The sequence below is a fragment of the Mustela putorius genome, unplaced genomic scaffold (genome assembly GCF_011764305.1).
Source record: "Mustela putorius furo isolate JIRA1106 unplaced genomic scaffold, ASM1176430v1.1 tig00000743_pilon_pilon_pilon, whole genome shotgun sequence".
Lineage (NCBI taxonomy): Eukaryota > Metazoa > Chordata > Mammalia > Carnivora > Mustelidae > Mustela > Mustela putorius.
The window spans coordinates 4212638-4237656 of NW_025421464.1; the positions used below are offsets into that span (position 1 = coordinate 4212638).

The 25019-nt window shown below is 39.8% G+C and overlaps 1 protein-coding gene and 1 pseudogene across 2 annotated transcripts in view; one reads left to right on the forward strand and one right to left on the reverse strand.

The window, feature by feature from the left end:
• PIGU (phosphatidylinositol glycan anchor biosynthesis class U) overlaps window positions 1-18555 on the reverse strand; it is a 91584-nt gene extending 73029 nt beyond the window's left edge. Inside the window, exons 1-2 of one of the 2 annotated variants that reach the window (XM_013053375.2) lie at window positions 18384-18555; window positions 3811-3875 (exon numbers count right to left, since the gene is read on the reverse strand). In XM_013053375.2, coding sequence (XP_012908829.1) covers window positions 3811-3875; window positions 18384-18513 — 195 coding nt within the window. In that variant the 5' untranslated portion in view covers window positions 18514-18555. The remainder of the gene's footprint in view (window positions 1-3810; window positions 3876-18383) is intronic. The other variant, XM_004746585.3, reaches the window with a different exon arrangement.
• A 3081-nt stretch (window positions 18556-21636) lies between these two features.
• On the forward strand, window positions 21637-21775 carry LOC123393150 (annotated as a pseudogene).
• The last annotated feature ends 3244 nt before the right edge of the window (window positions 21776-25019 follow it).

Sequence of the window (25019 nt, forward strand, 5' to 3'; positions counted from 1 at the left end):
AATAACAATTATAAGTAAATTATAAATATATTTATTTAAATTAAAATTATATTAATATAATTATATATTATAAACAAATAAAAATAAAAGGCATTTACTCATTAGTCCTTTGAGAGATCATACCCCAAGACCAAAAGGTCACTGCTAACTCCCTAAAGTCCTGGAAAGAGGCCCTTACCACCAAGCTAGCTACTCTACCTAAGAATCTACCTGCTATTGACTGGACTTACACAAGGCCAATGTGGTAAAGGCTGGCTTGGCAAATGACTTTGAGAAGTTTAATGCCCTGCAGTTTCCTGTGCCAGGATGCTGAAGAAAAAAGATGTGAAAAGTCATGCTCAGTTTTTGTCTCTCATCAGGTCTGAGGAATATAAGAGAGCTGAAGAAGATGAAGAACATAATTCCATTTGATCAAATGACCACTGAGGACTTGAATGCAGTCTTCCTAGAAACCAAATTAAATAATAAGTATCCCAAATGGCCTCACCAGCCAATTGAGATTTTGAGTCTGGGAGGAAGCTCTTTCCCTCATATTATAAATTCTAGACATTAATAATAATTATACTAAAAATAGATAAATGACAGATAGACAAACAGATGATAGATAATCTGAACTCTTAACCATGTCTGTAAAAACTGCTACATAATCTGATTCCTAACTTCTCACATCTTGTCTTTTAATATTTTCCTCTTTGCTCATTCTGCCTTAGCAAGACTAATGCAGAATTTATCCAAATCACAAATGCCAACCACATTCCCAAATCTGCACCATCTTATCTGGCCTGCTAGCTTCATTTAGATCGCTTATTCAGATTTTACTTCCTTGGAGTGCCTTCCTTGAACACACTACCTAGAATACTGACACACACATGACCATCACTCTTTATCCCTTTACCCAGTTTTATTTTTCTACATGTACTTACTTATCATTTAACTGAAATCCCACTTTTCCTTAACTTTAGTTTTATGGAAGTCTAATTAATTAGTATAAAATAAACTTCACATATTTAAAGTACATAATTTGATAAGTTTTGACCTATGTATATACCCATGAAACTATCAACCAAGATATTGAATATATCCCCATTCCCAAATGTTTATCAATTTTACTGTTCATCCCAAAAAACCAGCTGTGTTTCAGTGTTTTTCACTATTGTTTTTCTGTTTTCTGTTTAATTTGTTTCCACTCAGATCTTATTTCTTTTATTCTGTTTACTTTGAGGTAAATTTGTCTTCTTCTTCTAGTTTCTTAAGGTAGAAACAGGGGTCGTTAATTTGAGAGCTTTTTTCTTTTCCAATATATGCATTTAGCACTACGCATTTCCCCCAAGTACTGCTTGGTGACATCCCACATATTTTGATAGGTTGTGCTTTCATTTTCATTCAATTCAATATACTGCCTAATTTCCCTTCTGATTTCTTCTTTGATCCATGAGTCATTAAGGAGCATGTTACTTAGTTTCCAAATATTTGGGGATTTTCCAGACATCTTTCAGGTATTAATTTTTTATTTAATTCCATTGTGGTCAGAGAATATACTTTGTATGACTTTAATCCTTTTAAATTTATTGGGCCTTGTTGTCTGACCCAGAATATGGTCTATCTTGCAGATGTTCCATATACGTTTGAAAAGATTATGTACTTTGTTCCGTTGGATAGAATGTTTTATAAATGCCAATGAGATCAAGTTGGTTGACGTCCTACTCATGGCTTCTACATTCTTGCTGATTTTCTGTCTGCTTGTCACATCAGTCCTTGAGAGAGGGATATTGAAATCTCTGACTATAAGTATGGATTTGTCTGTTTCTCCTTATAGTCTGTCAGTCTTCGTGTACTCTGAAAGTCCGTTGTTGGGTGCAGAAACATTAGGACTATTATGTTCTCTTGATGAATCAACTCCTTTATCACTATGAAATAACTGTCTTTACCCCTAGTAATATTCTTTGCTCCAAAATCTGCTTCCTTTTTACTAACTTACTGTTTATCACTCTCAGAAATAAGTACCATGAGGACAAAGACTGTGCCTTGTTTTGTATCCCAAGCACCTAGCAGGGTAGCTGGCATTTGGTATGTACTTAACAAACCTCTATTAAAAGAGAGAAGGAAGAAAGGGAATGGAATACATATGTAGATATAGAGCTAGGCACTAGGAATACTTAATGAAAAGGTACCAGTACTTGTTCTGAGGAACATATAATAGGTAAAACAAGTACAGAAGAAATGCCAAGAGTATTATATGAGCCATTAAAAGGATAAGCACAAGATGCTTTAGAAGATGTTCGGGAAGAACATCTAATTGGGTCTAAGGTGACAAGGAATGGCTTTTATTTTTTTTTTTTATTTTTTTTTTTAAAGATTTTATTTTATTTATTTGACAGAGAGAAATCACAAGTAGATGTGGGGCAGGTAGAGAGAGAGAGAGGGAAGCAGGCTCCCTGCTGAGCAGAGAGCCCGATGCGGGACCCGATCCCAGGACCCTGAGATCATGACCTGAGCCGAAGGCAGCGGCTTAAACCACTGAGCCACCCAGGCTCCCAGGAATGGCTTTTAGAGGAAAGTAAAATCTAAGCTAATATCTAAATAGTAAAGCCAACCACAAAAAGAGAGAGAAACAGCCCTGCATAAACAGCCCTCCATAAAGAAACAATAAAATGAGTGAAAACACATAGGTAAGAGAGAATATAGTGTTGTAGAATAATGAAAATATGTGAGAACTCTCTCAGGGGGTTCCTAATCTGTCTAGAAAGCATACTGCCCACGGACGGCTAGACACAGCCCTCATGGCTAGTGTGCTATGCTTTTATGTGCCCACACACATCTGTTCCTAGTAACTGGTTTGTGTGCTTCTTCAGAGTCTTAAATTGTCCCTGTTTCTGCTAGCCGTTCTTATTATTGTGGTTCAACTAGATAGTAATAAAAACTAATGAAATATGAATGCAAAAGCCAGTTGTTATCTCCATGAGAACCAAGCTGAATGCTTTTAAAAAACAAGATAGAAGAACCAAAGGAAGAAAGAAAGAAAGAGAGAAACAACTGTTCTCCAAGTAGGTATGAAGGAGACAACTGTAAAATTGAGGGGTTAAGAATTCAAATAGAAGACTTCTACTTTAAAATGCTATAACCAACAGTAATGGGGAGAGGAGAGCAGAAGGAAATGTGGTTCATGTAAGTGGGCCCACATGGCTTTGTATGCCCTGTAGGGTGTTTGGGTTTTATCCTGAGTTCAGGGTGAGCAAAGGTTCGAAGCAAGACACTGACAATATCAGATTCCCATTTCAGAAAGATGAGTCTGGCTGCAGAATAAAGAGTAAAAGAGCAAGACTGAATGGAGAAAGAGTTGTCAGGAAGTGGTTGCAGGAACCCAAGCAAGGGATGATGGTGACCTAAGAAGGATTTCACTATTTTAAGAATCAACATTATGGGTTAAATAGGCTTTGGTGGGCTTTCTAAGAAACCAGCATTGCTAACATAGTTTTCATGGGAAAGCATGTTCCAAAGAACCAATTACATGACCATTAGCATACAACTTATTTGTGGGCTGGGAACTGTTTACAATTTATTTGCCAATAAAAATGGTAACTTCTACAGAAGTCTCATCTGCTTCCCCAAATTACAATCTTAATCTGGATCATTTCCACTGCCATTGTGAAATCTCCTTCTTATGCAGAGGACATCTAAAAAAGGTCTGTTTCTAAATATGATTTTCAAAAATAGATCTGTTCAAATGTTTGTACAAAACAGAGGTTAGACTTTGGTATTTAAGACTACAAGCTACTCTTAGTACTCAGAAAAGAAAACAAGAACACTTACTTCATGAAATACTGCTCCAGAATACGGAGACACTCCCAAGTCCAACAGTGAGAGGCCTTCAACCACTGAAAGGTAAGACATCCAAGTTCACTCTTACTTCAGAGACATATGCAGATGGCCAGAGCCCAAAGTGTTAGATACTCCCAGAAACAAGAAAGGCCTCAGTTTGTCCAACCCCCTTTACCTCAACCCCAGCAAGTGGTTTTAAATCTTGATTTGAACACTTCAGATGATGCATAACTTTCTTCCATACAGAGCATCCCTTTCCACTGTGGGGCAGCTCTCAGGAAGAAGTTTTCTGTTAAACTGTGAGCTTTCTCTGATTTCCTTGTGATTTCCACCCACTCTAAAATGTGTTCTTGCCCCATTCCCCAAAATATGACAACAAATTAGAAGCTGGTGAGAAATGCTGTCCCTAGTGTGGGGAAGCGGGCAGTCACTCTCAAGTGCTACTTGAGTGGCATAGGTATTAACTTTTCTACAGGGAAATATGTACTTTTTAAGTATGTGTCTTTTGACATGGAAATGATTGTTCGTACAGCAATTTAGCCTAGGGAAATAACTGTATGTTCATCACGGTGCTCAAAGTACTAAAAAATAATCCCAATGTCCATTAATATTCACCTAAATGAATTATGATATGTATATATGTGTACATGTAGATACATAGACGTTACAGTTAAAAATCATACTGTCATATAAATAAATAAGTGGAAGAGAAAAGAAAGCTCTTTCTCATAGAGATCTGTTAAGCATCAAATGTTGAAGGAAAGATGGAAATAGAAAATCACCACTTGGCAGACCCCACAGTAATAGTGGTGAAAGACAAGATTGTCAAGGGATACTAAGATCAGAGAGTAAAAATATGATGAGAAACTGTATTTGCAAGGGGAAAAATAATTTTATGTGGACAAACTTGGCCTTCACTACTTTAATCGTGTGACCAAAGTTGGTATCACCAGCAATATGTTGAACAGTTCACACTATTAACATCAAGTAGCTCCTGAAATGATTCACTGAGATGGGGATAAAAACACTTCTGTGGTCCTCGTGCCAAAAATGTAATATCCTTGCCAAAAAAGCATAACTTCAATCTAATCATAAGAAAACACTAGGCAAACCCAAATCGAGACGAAATAACCGGCTAGTGCTCTTTAAAAATATCAAGGGGCGCCTGGGTGGCTCAGTTGGTTGAGAGCCTGACTCTTGATTTTGGCTCAGGTCAGATCTCAGGGTCCTGGGATGGAGCTCCAGGCCAGCTCTGGGCTCAGCAGGGAGTCTATTTGAGATTCTCTGTCCCTCCCTCTTCGGCTTGTGTGTGTGTGTTCTAGAAAGAAAGAAAGAACTGGAAGATCAGAACAAAAGCAAGAAAGAAAGAGAGAAAGGGGGAGGGAGGGAGGGGAAAAGGGAAGGAAGGAAATATTAATTCTGAGGAAGTGTCCCGGATTGGAAGAGACTAAGGATACATAAAAACTGAATGCAGTGTGGGATCGTGGACTGAATCTTGAACCATAAAAAAGACATTAGTGGTCCAACTGATAAAATTCTAATAATAGATTAGTTATTAGTATTGCATGAATGTTAATCTTCTGGTTTAGGTCAGAGTACTATGGTTATATAGGGTGTTAACATTAGAAGAAGCTAAGGGAAGGGTAAACAGGAATTCTCTGTACTATTTTTGCAACTTTTTGAAAATTTAAAACTATCTCAAAATTAAGAGTTAAAATTAAAAAGTATCTTACAGATATTCATTTATGAAAAGAAAGATGTTCATGAAATACTTTTTTTTTTAAAGAATTTATTTATTTGACAGAGAGAAATCACAAGTAGGCAGAGAGAGGAGAGAAGCAGGCTTCCCACTGAGCAGAGAGCCCGATGTGGGGCTCGATCCCAGAACCCTGAGATCATGACCTGAGCCGAAGGCAGAGGCTTTAACCCACTGAGCCACCCAGGCGCCCCCCATGAAATACTCTTAAATGAAAAGCAGGACATAACATAGCATGTCAATATGACTGAATTTTATTTTAAATATTTATAAGCATTAACCCATTTAATTGAAAGAAAATATGTATTCAGTAAGAAATGCCTCCACATAAACATAAATTCAGACATTAAATAAAATATATAAAAATTTAAAAATATAAGTGGCTCAGTCAGTTAAGCGTCTACCTTTGGATCAGGTTGAGTCCCACAACTGGCTCCTTGCTCAGTGCCTGCTTCTCCCTTTCCCTCTGCCTGCCACTCCTCCTGTTTGTGCCCTTTCTCTCTGACAAATAAATAAAATCTTAAAAAAAATACAGCGATCATCTCTGTTGATAAGATTACAGAAGATGTGTGGTTTACCTTTTCTCCACTTTCTGAATCACTAGCAATGTGTATTATTTCATAATTATTAGAAAGAAATAGGAAAATTAATTTTAAAAGAAACTGAGTGAAGGATAAAAAATATATAAAATAGACACACAAAAACCTGCAAAATGTATGAGCTTATATATGCCTAAAATATCTCAGAATTATGCATAAGAAACCGATATAATAAGAAACTGGTCCTTCCAGGGAACACAACTGGATGGTTCTAAGAAAGTGGTGTGGAAAGGTCCCTTTAATCATATAGCCTTTTGCACCTTTGATTTTTGAAACCTGTGATTGAATTAGCTATTCAATGATAGGTAAAATCAAAGTTACAAAGCCTGTTCCAAAAAACCTATGCATTTATAGTGAGTGGGCCTTAATTATGGCTTTAAACTTCATGGACCCACCCTAGAAGGAAACTTATCAGTTACACAGTTCATATGGGCTGTAAAATAAAACAAACTCCATTGCTCAAGACAGCTATAACTGGTCCTTATATTAGGACCAAAAAGAAACTTCCGCCAAGGAGCCACATAAAGAGGTTGCTGTGTAACACAACTATTAAACCCTTCACTAACAGCTTTACTGGAGACCCAAGGACATGATTCATCAGGCCACTTCACAGGGTAAATCCCCAGTTAACCCAAAGGCATCCCACCACAGAGCAGTAAAAGCAACTCAACAGAGGACCAGCAAGATGCTATCCAGGGACATCACTCTCCACTGGTTTAATCCAGAGGAAACAGATTCTTCAGTATGTAGCTAGAAGAACAGACTGTATACTTTTCAGGCAATTGTCTAAAACGTAACTTCTCTCAGATATGCTTTTGCTGGATATTGTACACCCGCAAATTTGTTAATGTGTTCTCTGGCAAGTACTTGGAATGCAGCTCTGCTATCTTGATGATTAAATATGATCTAGGGACACCTGGGTGGCTCAGTTGGTTAAGCAGCTGCCTTCGGCTCAGGTCATGATCCCAGCGTCCTGGGATCGAGTCCCGCATGGGGCTCCTTGCTCCGCAAGGAGCCTACTTCTCCCTCTGACTCTGCCTTCCACTCTGTCTGCCTGTGCTCGCTCTTGCTCGCTCTCTGACAAATAAATAAATAAAATCTTTAAAAAAAAAAAAAAAATATGATCTCATATGACTTAATTGATCCGAGGGAAGAGTCAACTTCATGTAAAAACATTTTTAAAGAAACCCCTTGCCATTTACTACCACCATCTATAACATTAAATTAAACATTAAAGGAAGAGAATAAACTCAAAATATTTTCACCTGAATACATTGATCTTTATGATAAACTTTTCATAATGTCCTTATTTTGGTGCACATGATTGAAAACTTTGGCATGGTCCACAGTACATTGGGAACATCTGAGTTATAGAGTAATAAAACCCTCTAGAATATAAAAGTGAATCTACTCATGTATAAAAGAATAACCAGGGCCCCCCAATTCTAACATATATAACAATGTCCCGATAGTATTTTATTGGGAAAATTTTAAAATAGGTTTCATAAAATGTCTGCTTGGGGAAAAAAACCAAAATACTCAATAAACAACAACACAAAGAACCCATAGCTTTAAGCTATTCTTCTTAAAGTACCTGCAAAATAACACCTGTGAAAAGTGCAGAGAAATTGAATAAAATTTCTGCTTCATGGGATTCTTATCCAACAACTAACATTTCAGAATAGTTGACCACAAAAACTAATTATTGCCAACCAGTCTAAAATATAAAGGGTTTTTTTTTTTTATGAAGTGTCTCAACTTTTTAAGATTTTATTTTAAGTAATCTCTACACCCAACAAGGGGCTTGAACTTACAACCCCAAGATCAAGAGTTCTTATGTTCTACTACTGACTGAGCCAGCCAGGCACCCCAATAAAGTGTCTCAACTCTTAACTGATAAATCCCATGAGGCAAAAAGTCTTAGTTACCTTGATATACTCTTCCTATGGGTGATCATAAAAGCATATCATCTAGCATAAGAGAAACGTCTTTGAGCTTCCCATAATGTCAAGAAGGACATGCATTCAGCTTGTTCAAAAGAAGTGGTATCCTTATATTTCTAGTCCAGAAGGTCGAAGATACAGTGTCATTCCCATAGCAATGAACACACCTAGCATCCAGCTCTTGCTTTCTAAGTAACATTCTCCCATAAAAGAAGCCAAGGATTCTTGGAGAAGTGGTTATTCCACTTCTTCCATTCCATTCCTTTCCTTTCCATTCCATTCCATTCCATTCCATTCCATTCCATTCCACTCCACTCCACTCCATTCCATGGCTAAACAACAGAAAATAAAAGCAAAGCCAAAAGAAAGCATCTTGTGGTTGCAGAAAGTGTCCCAATAGCCAAAGATGGAACAATTTGAGCATTAAAATAAAGATAATATAGATCATAATCCAGAAAATAAAATAAATACCTATGAATCCATACAGATATAAACTAAATGACTGAATAAATATGGAAGAAGGGACAACTCCTTCTTGCAGAAGAATTTCAACTCATAAATGAAGAAGGAATGAGGGAAATAGAAAAGTCACCATTAGAACACCACAGTGATGACTGGTGCAGGCAAATCAAGTAGTGGATAAAAACTTAAGGAGAAACAAGATATTTACAGAGCCCCTACATACAGCCCCCAAATATTTACAGATTAAAAAGGGAGGGTAACTTTACAATGGAGAAATCAGGCAGATACTATCATAAATAACCAAGGGATTAAGGATGACATCACCAGTAATAAGACCTTGCAATATGATGTACCCCCGATTCAATACATTGAGAGGATCACATCACTTCAATGGGATTCTTCTCCAAAATCTTTGGTTTGAGATCCAAAAGTTGATCTCAATCTGAAAGAAAACATTAGATAAGCCCAAGTTGGAGGACATTCCACAAAATACCTGACCAGTATGTTTCAGAAGTGTCAAGGTCATAAAAGATAAGGAAAAGCTGAGGAACTCTCACCGATGGGAGAAGAATGAGGAAACACAACACTAAAGACAATATGGCAGCCTGAATCAGGTGCTGGAACAAAAAGGAACAGTAGGAAAAATGGTAAACTCTGAACAACTACGGCTTGTTCAGTGGTATTAGAACAATGTCATTCTCTTAGTCTTAAACACTGTACCATGATTATGCAGGATGTAAACATTATAGGAAGCTGGTTTATGGATCTTTCTGTACTATTTTTGCAAATGTTTTGTAATTCTAAAATTATTTCAAGTAACAGGCTTAAAAAAAAAAAAATAGCAGTATCCAGTCTCTAGATCCAGCTGCCAACTTGCAGGAAATACAGAGGATGCAAGAACATGATAAACTATACCATGAATATACAATCAGTCAAATACAAACTATAGGGAACTACAGGTCAAACAGTCTGGGTTCTTTAACAGGTAAGAAAAGGATGGCATGGATGGGGATCTTAATAGTTAAGGGAGACTTAAAACACATATATAAAAATTTTTGTTTCGGGGCAAGACTAAGCTGTAGTAACTAGGGACACTCATTTGGGCAATAAAATAAAAAGAATGTAAAGATGTCATGACTATAATATAAAAGTCAAGATAACAGTTACTTAATGAAGGGTGGGCTGTGACTGGGATGGGGCATATAGAAAGCTTTTATAGTAAGTAGAAAAGTTCTTATTCTTGATTTGAATGATGGGTACAAAAGTGTTTGCCTTCTAATAATTCACTCTGTAACACACTATTGTGTGTGGTTTACTAATTCTCCACTTCAACAACAGAGGTTTGATTTTTTTTTTTTTTTTAAAGTAGTGCTATCAGAAGTGTTCTTCCTGACCCTGACCCTGACCCTCATGGCTACACTGGAGGTAGGTTTCTAAACAAGAGTTAATAGCTTGGGATCTACCCTGAACTCACAAGGCTAAGCCTATACTGATTCCTAATCACTAGGTCAAGGCTGAGGAAAGACCAAAATATGATTAAAAAAAACAAAAGTTCCAAAGTATTTCCAACAGATTACTATACAAGATGGTATATATAGAGTAAACTGTGGGGGAACAGCAATGTCTAAAGACTGCCAGTTATTCAAGTTATTCACATTAAACACTCTTTGACTTAATCTCTCTGTGCTTCCATTTTCTCTTCTATAAAATAGGGTATTCACTTGTAGGGCCATTTATAGCTTAGGGCTATTGTGGTGATTAAAATAGTTCTTAAACATATCTAGAATGCTTAGATCGGGGCTCCTGGGTGGCTCAGTGGGTTAAGCCTCTGCCTTCAGCTCAGGTCATAATCTCAGGGTAATGGGATCGAGCCCCATGTCAGACTCTCTGCTCAGCAGTGAGCCTGCTTCCCCCTTTCCCTCCGCCTGCCTCTCTGCCTACTTGTGGTCTCTCTCTCTCTGTGTCAAATAAATAAGTAAAATCTTAAAAGAAAAAAAAAATCAGTCCATGAGGGGCACCTGGGTGGCCCAGTCAGTTAAGCATCCCACTTTTGATTTAGGGCCAGTTCATGATCTCAGGGTCATGAGATCAAGCCCCAAGCTCAACTCTACACCACGGGCAGAACCTGCTTAAGATTCTCTCTCCTTTCCCTCTGTCCCTTCCCCCCTCCACTAATGCACGCACTCTATTTCTCTTAGGAAAATAAAAATCAGTCTGCCAACCAAAATCTACTTGGATCCACAGCCCTTCACCCAAACAACTGGGTACTCAAAAAACTCATGTGAAATGAATGAATGAGTGTCATGTGAAACCAGAAGGGCTCCTACATCAATATTTTTTAAATGTCTGCCTGTTAGGGTTAAATTCAATCACTTGCTTTTTAAAATATCCCATCTTAAAGTATACTCTGAAGACAAGTGATACTTACAGATGTTGTACCATCCCTCTACCCACTATTCCTGTTTAAAACAGGACAAACAATTATCCTGACCCAATCAGATTCAGATGGGTGTCTACCAAATCTCTCTCTAGCTCTGACACTGACCCCAAGCTCCAGACCTAAACCTTTGAATATCATACTAAATATCATACACACATCAAACACTTACTGCTGTCCTTTCTGACTCACCTATTTCAGTCAATATCACAACGGTTCTATTATTTAAATTCAAATTCCTAGAATTAGCTATTTTGGCTTTCAATATCGTGCTAAGAGCTTCAACAGGGATTATCTCTTTTAACGGGGTACATATTACAACTTCCTGTTTTCCAGATGAGAAAACTGATGTTGGGGATCACACCAATATAAGTGGCAAAGGAAAAAAAGATTTAAACCCTTTTAAAGATCCCAGACCTGGGGCACTGGGGTGACTCAGTAGTTAGGTGTCCAACTCTTGATCTTAACTCAGGTTTTGATCTCAGGGTGGTGAGTTCAAACTCTGTGTTGGGACGCCACACCGGGCATGGAGCCTAGTTTAAAAAAAAAAAAAAAGATTGCAGACCCTGTGCTCTTAATCACCGTACTACATCGCCTCATCTTTAGATCCTTCACCCTGTCCATCCTATATGCAACCAGAGTTTATCTTTTCTTTTCTTCAATATTTGTTCAACAGTAATGATGCAACTATTCTATGCCAGGCATAAAGGATTCAGGAATAAATAAAATAGTTCTGGCCCTCAAGGAACTCACAGTACAGTGGAGAAACCAGATATAAACAAATAAATATAATAAAAAGTGAGAAATGCTCTCAACAGAGGTATGTATAAGGTGCTAAGAGAACAGAGGAAGGAGGGCCTAATATTGCCCTGGGGCTTCTGGTATCTAGAAGAAAGCAGGAACCAAGTGGCTTCAACACAAACAATTTAGTTTGTTCAACAAATTATTATATGCACATATTATATTCAAGGATTATCAAATCTAAGCTCTCACCATCACACAGAAGAATTACTATTACCTTTGTTACCATTTGTCAACTGGAAAACCTGGGCATATTACTTAACTTCTCTAAATTTCAGTTTCCTCATCTGTAAAATGGGGGAAATAACACCATCTAACACAGAGAATAACTGGAGGATAAAAGAGGCTTACCATAGTCTTTAACATATAGTATTCTTAGAAACCTAAATTTGGGGGTGCCTGGGTGGCTCAGTGGGTTAAAGCCTCTGCCTTCGGCTTGGGTCATGATCCCAGGGTCCTGGGATCGAGCCCCACATCAGGCTCTCTGCTCAGCAGGGAACCTGTTTCCTCCTCTCTCTCTGCCTACCTCTCAGCCTACTTGTAATCTCTGCCTGTCAAATAAATAAATAAAATCTTTAAAAAAAAAAAGAAAGAAACCTAAATTTGAATTATTCATAAAACAACCAATCATTATCCCATTCCCCCATTCAAAAATGTCTATGGGATAAAACTCCAGTATTTAAAGTTCAAGGATATGGGTGCTTGGGTGGCTCAATTAAGTGTCTGTCTTCGGCTCAGGTCATGATCCTGCAGTCCTGCAGTGGGCTGCGGTTGGGCTCCCTGCTCAGAGGGGAGTCTACTTCTCCCTCTCTCTGTGCTCCTTCCCCTGCCCATGCTCTCTCTCACTCACTCTCAAATAAATAAATAAAATCTTAAAAAAAAAAAATTTAAAAGGAGCGCCTGGGTGGTTCAGTCATTAAGTGCCTGCCTTCAGTTCAGGTCATAATTCCGGGGTCCTGGAATCGAGCCCTGCACCCGGCTCCCTGTTCAGAGGGGAGACTGCTTCTCCCTTTCCCTGTGCCTGCTTGTAAGCACTTTCTGTCTGTCAAATAAATAAATCTTTAAAAAGAATTTGGCGGTATATAAACCAATTAATAACAAAATCAAAGAAACACATCAACAACAATACAATAATAGTAGGGGACTTTAACACTCCCCTCACTGAAATGGACAGATCATCCAAGCAAAAGATCAACAAGGAAATAAAGGCCTTAAATGACACACTGGACCAGATGGACATCACAGATATATTCAGAACATTTCATACCAAAGCAACAAGATACACATTCTTCTCTGGTGCACATGGAACATTCTCCGGAATAGATCACATCCTGGGTCACAAATCAGGTCTCAACCGGTATCAAATCAGATTGGGATCATTCCCTGCATATTTTCAGACCACAATTCTCTGAAGCTAGAACTCAATCACAAGAGGAAATTTGGGAAGAACCCAAATACATGGAGACTAAACAGCATCCTTTTAAAGAATGGGTCAACCAGGAAATTAAAGAAGAATTGAAAAAATTCATGAAAACAGATGATCATGAAAACACAACGGTTCAAAATCTGTGGGACACAGCAAAGGCAGTCCTGAGAGGAAAATATATACCGGTACAAGCCTTTCTCAAGAAACAAGAAAGGTCTCAAGTACACGACCTAACCCTACACCTAAAGGAGCTGGAAAAAGAACAAGAAAGAAACCCTAAACCCAGCAGGAGAAGAGAAATAATAAAGATCAGAGAGAAATCAATGAAATAGAAACCAAAAAAAAAAAAACAATAGAACAAACTAGGAGCTGGTTCTTTGAAAGAATTAATAAGATTGATAAACCCCTGGCCAGACTTATCAAAAAGAAAAGAGAAAGGACCCAAATAAATAAAATCATGAATAAAAGAGGAGAGATTACAACCAACACCAAAAAAATACAAACAATTATAAGAACATACTATGAGCAACTCTACGCAAACAAATTTGACAATCTGGAAGAAATGGGTGCATTTCTAGGGACATATAAACTGCCACAACTGAACCAGGAAGAAATAGAAAACCTGAACAGACCCATAACCAGTAAGGAGATTGAAACAGCCATCAAAAATCTCCAAACAAACAAAAGCCCAGGGCCAGACAGCTTCCCAGGGGAATTGTACCAAATGTTTAAAGAACTAATTCGTATTCTCCTGAAACTGTTCCAAAAAACAGAAGTGGAAGGAAAACTTCCAAACTCATTTTATGAGGCCAACATCACCTTGATCCCAAAACCAGACAAGGATCCCATCAAAAAAGAGAACTACAGACCAATATCCTTGATGAACACAGATGCGAAAATTCTCACCAAAATACTAGCCAATAGGATTCAACAGTATATTAAAAGGATTATTCACCACGACCAAGTGGGATTTATTCCAGGCCCGCAAGGTTGGTTCAACATCTGCAAATCAATCAATGTGATACAACACATTAATAAAAGAAAGAACAAGAACCATATGATACTCCCAGTAGATGCTGAAAAAGCATTTGACAAAGTAGCATCCCTTCCTGATCAAAATTCTTCAAAGTGGGGGCACCTGGGTGGCTCAGTGGTTAAGCCGCTGCCTTCGGCTCAGGTCATGATCTCAGGGTCCTGGGATCGAGTCCCGCGTCGGGCTCTCTGCTCAGCAGGGAGCCTGCTTCCTCCTTTCTCTCTCTGCCTGCCTCTCTGCCTACTTGTGATTTCTCTCTGTCAAATAAATAAATAAAATCTTAAAAAAAAAAAATTCTTCAAAGTGTAGGGACAGAGGGCACATACCTCAATATTATCAAAGCCATCTATGAAAAACCTACCACAAACATCATTCTCAATGGAGAAAAACTGAAAGCTTTTCCACTAAGGTCAGGAACATGGCAGGGAAGCCCATTATCACTACTATTCAACACAGTACTAGAAGTCCTAGCCTCAGCAATCAGACAACAAAAGGAAATTAAAGGCATCCAAATTGGCAAAGAAGAAGTCAAACTATCACTCTTCGCAGATGATATGATACTATATGTGGAAAACCCAAAAGACTCCACTCCAAAACTGCTAGAACTTGTACAGGAATTCAGTAAAGTGTCAGGATATAAAATCAATGCACAGAAATCAGTTGCATTTCTCTACACCAACAACAAGACAGAAGAAAGAAAAATTAAGGAGTCAATCCCATTTACAATTGCACCCAAAACTATAAGATACCTGGAATAAACTTAACCAAAGAGGCTAAGAATCTATACTCAAAAAACTATAAAGTACTCATGAAAGAAATTAAGGAAGACACAAAGAAATGGAAAAATGTTCCATGCTCCTGAATTGGAAGAACATATATTGTGAAAATATCTATGCTACCTAAAGCAATCTACATATTTAATGCAATTCCTATCAAAATACCATCCATTTTTTTTTTCAAAGAAATGGAACAAAAACCCTAAAATTTATATGGAATCAGAAAAGACCTCGAATAGCCAAAGGAATATTGAAAAAGAAAGCCAAAGTTGGTGGCATTCACAATTCCGGACTTCAAGCTCTATTACAAAGCTGTCATCATCAAGACAGCATGGTACTGGCAAAAAAACAGACAAACAGATCAATGGAACAGAATAGAGAGCCCAGAAATAGACCCTCAACTCTATGGTCAACTAATCTTTGACAAAGCAGGAAAGAATGTCCAATGGAAAAAAAAAAAAAAACAGCCTCTTCAATAAATGGTGTTGGGAAAATTGGACAGCCACATGCAGAAAAATGAAATTGGACCATTTCCATACACCACACATGAAAATAGACTCAAAATGGATAAAGGACCTCAATGCAAAAAAGGAATCCATCAAAATCCTTGAGAGGAACACAGGCAGCAACCTCTTCGACTTCAGCCGCAGCAACTTGTTCCTAGGAACATTGCCAAAGGCAAGGGAAGCAAGGACAAAAATGAACTATTCGGGTTTCATCAAGATCAAAAGCTTCTGCACAGCAAAGAAAACAGTTAACAAAACCAAAAGACAACTGACAGAATGGGAGAAGATATTTGCAAATGACATATCAGATGAAGGGCTAGTGTCCAAAATCTTTAAAGAACTTAGCAAACTCAACACCCAAAGAACAAATAATCCAATCAAGAAATGGGCAGAAGACATGAACAGACATTTCTGCAAAGAAGACATCCAGATGGCCAACAGACACATGAAAAAGTGCTCCACATCACTCGGCATCAGGGAAATACAAATCAAAACCACAATGAGATATCACCTCACACCAGTCAGATTGGCTAAAATTAACAAATCAGGAAATGACAGATGATGGTGAGGATGTGGAGAAAGGGGAACCCTCCTACACTGTTGGTGGGAATGCAAGCTGGTGCAACCACTCTGGAAAACAGCTTGGAGGTTCCTCAAAATGTTGAAAATAGGACTACCCTACGACCCAGCAATTGCACTACTGGGTATTTACCCTAAAGATACAAACGTAGTGATCCGAAGGGGCACGTGCACCTGAATGTTTATAGCAGCAATGTTTACAATAGCCAAACTATGGAAAGAACCTAGATGTCCATCAACAGATGAATGGATAAAAAAGATGTGGTATATATACACAATGGAATACTATGCAGCCATCAAAAGAAATGAAGTCTTGCCATTTGCGACGATGTGGATGGAACTAGAGGGTATCATGCTTAGCGAAATAAGTCAATTGGAGAAAGACAACTATCATATGATCTCCCTGATATGAGGAAGTGGAGATGCTACATGGTGGATAAAAGGGGTAGGAGATGAATGAATGAAAGAAGATGGGATTGGGAGGGAGACAAACCATAAGGGACTCTTAATCTCACAAAACAAACTGAGGGTTGCTGGGGGAGGGGGTTTGGGAGAGGGGGGTGCAGTTATGGACATTGGGGAGGGTATGTGCTATGGTGAGTGCTGTAAAGTGTGTAAACCTGGCGATTCACAGACCTGTACCCCTGGGGATAAAAATATATTATATGTTTATTAAAAATTAAAAATTTAAAAAAAAAAGAATTTGGCGGGGTTGGGGGAGGCTCGGTGGCTCAATGGGTTAAGCCTCTGCCTTCAGCTCAGGTCATGATCTCAGAGTCCTGGGATCAAGCCCCACATCGGCTCTCTGTTCAGCAGGGAGCCTGCTTCCCTTCCTCTCTCTCTCTGCCTGCTTCTCTGTCTACTTGTGATCTCTGTCTGTCAAATAAATAAATAAATATATAATCTTTTTAAAAAAAAATTTTTTTTAAACTACAAAGCTCAAGGACACAAACAGTATTTCTGGGGTGCTGTCACTTCTGTAATGTTCTGTTTCTCGATCTGGATGCTGACTACATGAGTATACAGTTTGTAAAAATTCACTGAGCCCTACACTTACTATATGTGCATTGTACGTATACTGCACTTCAGTAAAAAAGTTTTTTTAAAAAATCTTTAAATTCTGTCCCTAACCCATACCCCATTACTACCCCACTTTGTACATTTCACACTCTTCAACAACATTTTCTCGATCCTGTTTACCTTCTGCTACCTGGAACTCTCCTTTCTGTAATCTCCCTTTCCAAATTCTACATTCAACTGTTAGCTCAGAGCCCACATCCTCAGGAAACTTGAAAAGGAGAGGGGCATTTTCTTCACAGCTGAAACTCCAGGTAAGGAACTGGATGTACAAAGAACATTTTTCAAAAACGATTACAACTGTCTCCCCCACTAGTCTGTGGATCCTTCAGCATAAACTCTATCTCATTGGAGGCGCTGGTAGAAAATTGCACCTGAGGAAGAACTTAAGAAACAGTAAGTGGGTAGGAGAAGAATCAATGAAACAAGATGGGATTGGGAGGGAGACAAACCATAAGTGACTCTTAATCTCACAAAACAAACTGAGGGTTGCTGGGGGGAGGGGGGTTGGGAGAAGGGGGATGGGGTTATGGACATTGGGGAGGGTATGTGCTTTGGTGAGTGCTGTGAAGTGTGTAAACCTGGCGATTCACAGACCTGTACCCCTGGGGATAAAAATATATGTTTATAAAAAATAAAAAATTAAAAAAAAAAAAGAAAGAAACAGTAAGAAATGCTGCACTGCAAGTTCCAAACTGAGAACAGGAGTCTAAGCACACTCACACACTCTACTCTCTGAGGCAAGACTGTTCCCCTCACGTGGGGGCCTCCTTCACACACCATACCATACCCCCGGGGGCACCACAAGCGACCCCTCATCAAATCCCAACCCCTCCGCAAATCCCACTCCATTGACTATTCCCTTTTCTTAAACCTAGCCTTCCTCAGACCACGCCCCTCTGCTCAGGACCGGAGGGGGACACACCCCCTCATCTCCCCAAAACTCAGGTGTGCCTGCCCCTAAGACCCAAAGCTTGCCCCACAGTCCCAAGACCCCTCCCTCTGGCAGCCCCGCCCTCAGGCCCCGCCCTCTCGCCCTCTCCGACGTCGCCAGAGCGGGTCAGTTCCCTTAGAATCTTGAGCTTGAGGCCACTGCCCCCGCCTCCCATTCACTGAGGCCAGGAGAGCACAGGCGGAGCCTGGCCACCTACTCTAGCCAGTGGCCTCACCTCTCTTCCAAGAGCTCAGTGGGGACACCACCTCGACCCGTTCGGAAATGAACTCGGCCAGACTGGAGCGGAACAAGGCCGCCCGCACGGTCACGGCCACCACCAGCACCAGAGCCAAGGGAGCCGCCATGATAGCTGGGGCGGGCGCGCAGGCGGGAGGGAAACGCCAGGCGGAAAAGTCTTGCGACCTGTGCGCCACCCTCTGTAGTTCCGCGGCTAAGCGCGCCTGGCGGCTGCCGCTGGAACACCCAGACTGGGGACTACCGCTCCCAGGAAGCCTTGCGGCGAGATGGGGCGGGACGACGTAGAGCGGGGCGTCTCAAGCTCCCAGCGTAGGCTTGGGCAACGTCTCGTAAGACCGCAGGTGTACTGTAAAAGCACTGGGTGCTACGGGAAGTAGACCAGTGAGGGCGTTATCTTCCTAAAATAAGGAGCAAGTTTTCTTAAGAGTTGTTAATTTTACTCTTGTGGAAATGCCTTTTTTTTTTTTTTAAGTAAATGTGCTGCGGAAGCGAGCAGTTGTGTAAATGCTTTTAATGTTCGGATGTTTCCCTTTTATGTTTTTAAAGATTTTTTTTTAAGAATTTATTTATTTATTTGACAGAGAGAGAGAGTAAGCAGGGGGAGTGGCAGGGAGAGGAAGAAGCAGGCTCGCACTGAGCAGAGAGCCGGACTTGGGGCTGGATCCCAGGACTCTGGAATCATGACTTGAGCAGAAGGCAGGCAGACACATTATACTGGGCCACCCAGGCGCCCCTCCTTTTATGTTTTTAAAGGATATTAAATATGTATTCACTTACGTATTCTACACTTGTGTAATGAACACCACCTGTATGCCAGGCACTATATTGGGTTCTGAAGATATATTTTGGAGTAGTAGATAGGTTTATTTGCTCTGCAGCCTTGAACGAGTTGCTTAACTTTTCTGTGTTCTGTGCTTCAGGTCCTTCATCTGAAAAATATGCTGATTGTTAGCCCATGGGTCCTATGGACTCACTAGAACTGATCAAGGAATGCTTAGAAATTTTGCTAGTTGCTTTTTAACATAATTATCAAGAATTAAATTATATAGACTTACAATACTAAAGGTAATAAATACTCAAAACTCATTACTTCTTATTTTATTACGTTTTTTATTTGTGCTCTTGAGGTTACTTATCACTAGTAATATACTGTGGCACATGCTGTATAATGGTATGCTACTGCCCCTTAGTTCCCAAATTGGTGTTCAGGAACTTCGGGTTGGTAGCTTAAAAACCCTCCCCGAGGAGAGTGTTTACACACAGAAATTAATAAGCACTACAAATCAGAGTTTTGGACTTTGGAGAGCTCATTGATAAGCTTTAAGTAACACACCACTTAATTAATGTATGAAAAGTGCTTATCGTGAGTGCTTAAGTGTTAGCTATAATAATTAATATCAAATAAAATATAGAAGGGGGTGCCTGGGTGGCTCAGTGGGTAAAGCCTCTGTCTTCAGCTCAGGTCATGATCTCAGGGTCCTGGGATGGAGCTCCACATCGGGCTCTGCTCAGCAGGGAGCCTGCTTTCCCCTCTCTGCCTGCCTGTCTGCCTACTTGTGATCTCTTTCTCTCTGTGTGTGTCAAATAAATAAATATTTTTTAAAAATAAAATGAAGTATAGAAGGAACTTTCAGATCTGAGAATAAGATGAGACAGTTTGTATGATCAATAATAACTTGGTGGGGGGCTCAATTGGCAAGTGGCTGTCTTCCCCTCAGGTTGTGATCCTTGGGTCTTGGGATGCAGCCCGTCTTGGGCTCCTTGCTCAGCGGGAAGTCTGCTTCTTCCTCTCCCTCTACCCCACCTCCCAGTGGTGTGCTCACTCACTCTCTCAAAATCTTTTTAAAAAGCATAACTTGGGGGGCGCCTGGGTGGCTCAATGGGTTAAGCCTCTGCCTTCCGCTCAGGTCATGATCTCAGGGTCCTGGGATCGAGCCCCGCGTTGGGCTCTCTTCTTGGTGGGAAGCCTGCTTCCTCCTCTCTCTCTGCCTGCCTCCTTGCCTACTTGTGATCTCTCTCTGTCAAATAATAAAATAAAAAATAAAATCTTAAAAAAAAAAAAAAGCATAACTTGGTAGAAGTGTGTTGGTAACACTGTTCAGGCCATCAGGAAAGGCTCTGGGAAGAGGTGACATTTGAGCTGAGATCCAAAGGGTGAGAAACTAATCAGAGCTGACAACTGGAAGAAACAGACTCTGATTCAGGAAATAGCAAGATGTGTTTGGGAAAGAAAACAAATATGTTCCAAGTGGAGACAGTAGTAGAAGGTGTGGGTGGAGAAGCAGATAGTCGCCAATCAGGTAGGGACCTGTTTGCCATGACTGGGAGTTTCGACTTTATTCAAAGTGTAATCCACGTACCACTGGAGGATTTTAAACTTCCAATGGTGCTTAAAGTGGCGTAGTCAAGCGTATATATTTTTTAAAAGATCACTATATCAGGTGCCTGTGTGGCTCAGTTGGTTAAGTGGCTGCATTTGGCTCAGGTCATGATCCCAGAGTCCCCGAACTGAGTCCCGCACTGGGCTCCCAGCTCCACGAGGAGCCTGCTTCTCCTTCTGACCTTCTCCCCTCTCATGCTCTCTCTCACTGTCTCTCTTTCCAAAAAAACCAAAACAAAACAAAACCCCACTATATCCCCCAGCTATATACTGGGTGTTGGGGAATATTGCGGTGACAAAATTGCCCCCCCCCCGCCTTTGTGAGACTTGAAGAGGAGTTGAAGAGATGTGATAGTCTTGAGAATAACACAAATAAAAGTAAATCATAAATCATAATAAGACAAAGAAAAGGGGGATCAGGATGCTAGGAAAATACAAAAATGAGCCCTGGAGCTGATAGCTTTCTTGACCAATGGGAGGGGTAGGTCTGCAGTGGGACAGGCAATCATAAAGGAATAGGAAGAGGCACTCTCATCCTTTGAGCCCTGTTCTGCCAAACACTGGGCCGTACTTTTAACACACATGAACTTATTTAGTCCGCATTGCCTTCCTTCCTAAAGATTGCTTCCTCTTTTACATAAAAGGAGATCTATGTATTACATCATCATAGGGTGAAGCTATTACATCATGAAAAGTGGAGGTGATTCTAACACAAACTACATAATGAAGATTGAACAAGATTATGCAACATAAAATGGTTAGCACATACCATGTGCTCGATATACGTTCATTAACTGTTTCATTATTGTTTACATCATCCTAACAGAAGGCTTAAAAATTCTCCTTAGGCCACGAGGAGAAGGAGGTGCAGTGTTCTCTCCTGAGCTTGAAGCTGCCTTTAGGTGTTGTTTCCACAAGTACCAATTGCCATCGATGATCATTCTTCTCCTCCTTTGGAGGAATAAGCGGGAGGGGATGCAGTATGAGTGCTTTCTCGATAAAAATAAGCTGTACAATTAAATGCATTTTCACAGATGTACATACCAATGAAACTACTGCTCCATTCAAGACACAGCACATTTCCACTAGCTCACAACTTCCCTTGGGTCCCCTTGCAGTCCCTCTCTGCCTCCACCCTCAGCCCAGGCAACCACCCGCACTATAGGTGGGCTTGCATTTTTAACAACGTTAAAGGAACTCTTTAATGCCTACATTCCCTTGTGCAGCATAAGGATTCTTAAATCTATCCAGATTACTACATGTATCACCAGTTCGGGCTTTTTTATTGCTAAGTTGTATTCCTCTGTATGGATATATCCTGTCTGTACATTCACCAATTAATGGGTATTTGTGAAGTTTCTAGGTTTTAGCCATTGTGAATAAAGCTATGATGAATATTTTTAAAAAATTCTTCTTAAGGGGTGCCTGGGTGGCTCAGTGGGCTAAAGCCTCTGCCTTCGGCTCAGGTCATGATCCCAGGGTCCTGGAATCAAGCCCCGCATTGGGCTCTCTGCTCAGCAGGGAGCCTGCTTCCCCTCTCTCTCTGCCTGCTCCTCTGCCTACTTGTGACCTCCCTCTATGAAATAAATAAATAAAATCTTTAAAAAAATTCTTCTTAAGGTGAGGATTGTCTTTGGGAAAAACCATTATAGGTAGACCCAAACTAGTGCTTCCTAAATATGAGTTTGCATGGATCATAGACTTAAATATTAGACCTAAACCTCTGAGACACCTAGAAGAAAACCTAGGATTGAATCTCCACGACCTTGAGTTGGGCAAGGTTTTTTAGATTCAACACCAAATGCACAGACAACAAAAGAAAGAAAGAAAGAAATTGGGTCTCTTCAAAATTAAAAACTTGTGCTCCAAAGGAAACCATCAAGAAGTAAAAAGAAAACCCACAGAATGGGAGAAGATATAACAAATCACATATCTGATTAGGGACTTTCATTCAGAGTATATGAAGAACTTTTATAACTCAATAATAGAAGATAAAGAATCCAATTAAAAATGGATGGAAAAGGACACCTACGTGGTTCAGTTGGTTGAGCGGCTGACTCTTTTTTTTATTATTTATTTATTTATTTATTTATTTGACACACAGAGATCACAAGTGGGCAGAGAGGCAGGCAGGGAGACAGGGAGGGGAAGTAGGCTCCCCGCTGAGCAGAAAGCTGAGCAGGGCTCCATCCCAGGGATCATGACCGGAGCAGAAGGCAGAGGCTTTAACCCACTGAGCCATGCAGGCACCCCAGAGCGGCTAACTCTTGATTTCCATGGGTTATGATCTCAGAGTCCTGGGACAGAGCCTTGAGTCAGGTTCTGTGCTCAGGGAGAGTCTGCTTGAGGATTTTTCTCTTTCCTTCTGCCCTTACCCCTGCTCATGTGTGCGCATAGGCTCCCTCCCTCTCTCATAAATAAATAAATTCTAAAAATGGGCAAAGGTTGGGGTACCTGGTCAGTGGAGCATGTGAGTCTTGACCTCAGAGTTGTAAGTTTGAGCCCCAGGTTGGGTGTAGAGATTACTTCAAAATAAAAGCTTAAAAAAATAGGCAAAGGATTGGAAAAGACATAGCTCCAAAAAGAGACACAAATGGCCAATAAGGATGTTAAAATATGCCCAATAGCATTAGTCATTAGGGAAATACAAATCAAAGCCACAATGAGATATTACTTCTTACCCATGGGGGTGGCCATAATAAAAGGCAGGTAATAAGTATTGATAAGGAAGCGGAGAAATTGGAACCCTCCTGGTGGGAATGTAAAAGTAGCCACTTTGGAAAATGGTTTGGTAGTTCATCAAAATGTTAAACCTAGAGTTCCCATGTGGCCCAGCAATTCAACTCCTAGTTAATATCCAAGAGAAATGAAACATATATCCATGCAAAAACTTGTACATGACTGTCCATTGCTTGTTCATAGTTACTATTCATAATACCTAAAAAGTAGAAACAAGACAAATATCCATTCTGTTTGTTATGAATGGATAAACAAAATGTGTTCTATTCAGTGAACTATACCTTAGTAAAAAAAAAAAAAAAGTGTTGATACATGTTACAACATAGATGGACCCTGAAAACATGCTAAAATAAGCCAAACACAAAAGATCACATATTATATAATTCCATTTATGTGAAATTTCCAGAATAGATAAATCTATAAAGACAGAAAGCACAATAGTGGTTGTCTAAGGTTGGGGTGATTGAGGGGATATGGAATAGGAAATGACTGCTAATGAGTACAGGATTTCTTTTCAGGAGATAGAAAATGTTCTAAAGTCAGATTGTATCATTCTATAAATATACCAAAACCACAGAGTCATACATGTTAAATGGGTGAATTTTATTGCATGTGTGTTATGTCTCAATACCTTTTTTAAAAATTAGCAATCATTTGGGAGATATATTTTCAAATGTAAATTTCCGAGTTCGGCCCTAAGAACTGTGATTTGCTAAGTCCAAGAAGGAGCCCAGGAACGTGCACTGTCCATCTCTCCAGTGTATTCTGATGCTGGTGGTTCAGGAACTGTACTTCAAAGAACATTACCCTGAAAGTATAGGTATCCAGTCTCTTATGCAACAAAAAGATGAAAATAGTGGCTCACTTGGTTAAGCATCTAACTTCAGCTAGGGTCCCAGGATCAAGCCCTGAGTTGGATTTCCTGCTCAGCACGGAGCCTGTTTCTCTCTCTCCCTAAGCCCCTCCCCCTCCTCATGCTGTTTCTCTCAAATAAATAAATAAAATCTTAAAAAAAGAAAATACTAATAATAGCTACCAAGTATTCAGTGCTTACTATGTGCTAAGCATCGTTTTAAGTGTTTTACATGTTTTATCTCATTATCTCTATGTACTATTACAGCTACTATAATTTCCCATCACCACCTGCCCATGAGGAAACTGAGGCAAAGGAAGTTTATTAATTTGTTTAAGGTCACACAGCTAGTAAACAACATAACCAGGATCTGAATATCAGACCCAGACATTGTGGTTAAGTGGCTCTTCCTGAGAAAATGAGAGGAATTTGGGTTGAGTTGGATTGAGTTGTTTTGTTGTTGTAGCTGAGAAGGAGGGATAGAAACTTGAAAGGAAGGAGGCAATAAAGGAGCAAGCAGGATGGTTTCTGCCCAGAGATCCCAGATGATATGTGGGCAGGAGGAAGAAATTGAGGCTCTGTGATATTAAGCAACCAGCTTTAAGCCACACACCTGGGTACGTTTATTGAACACCTACCTT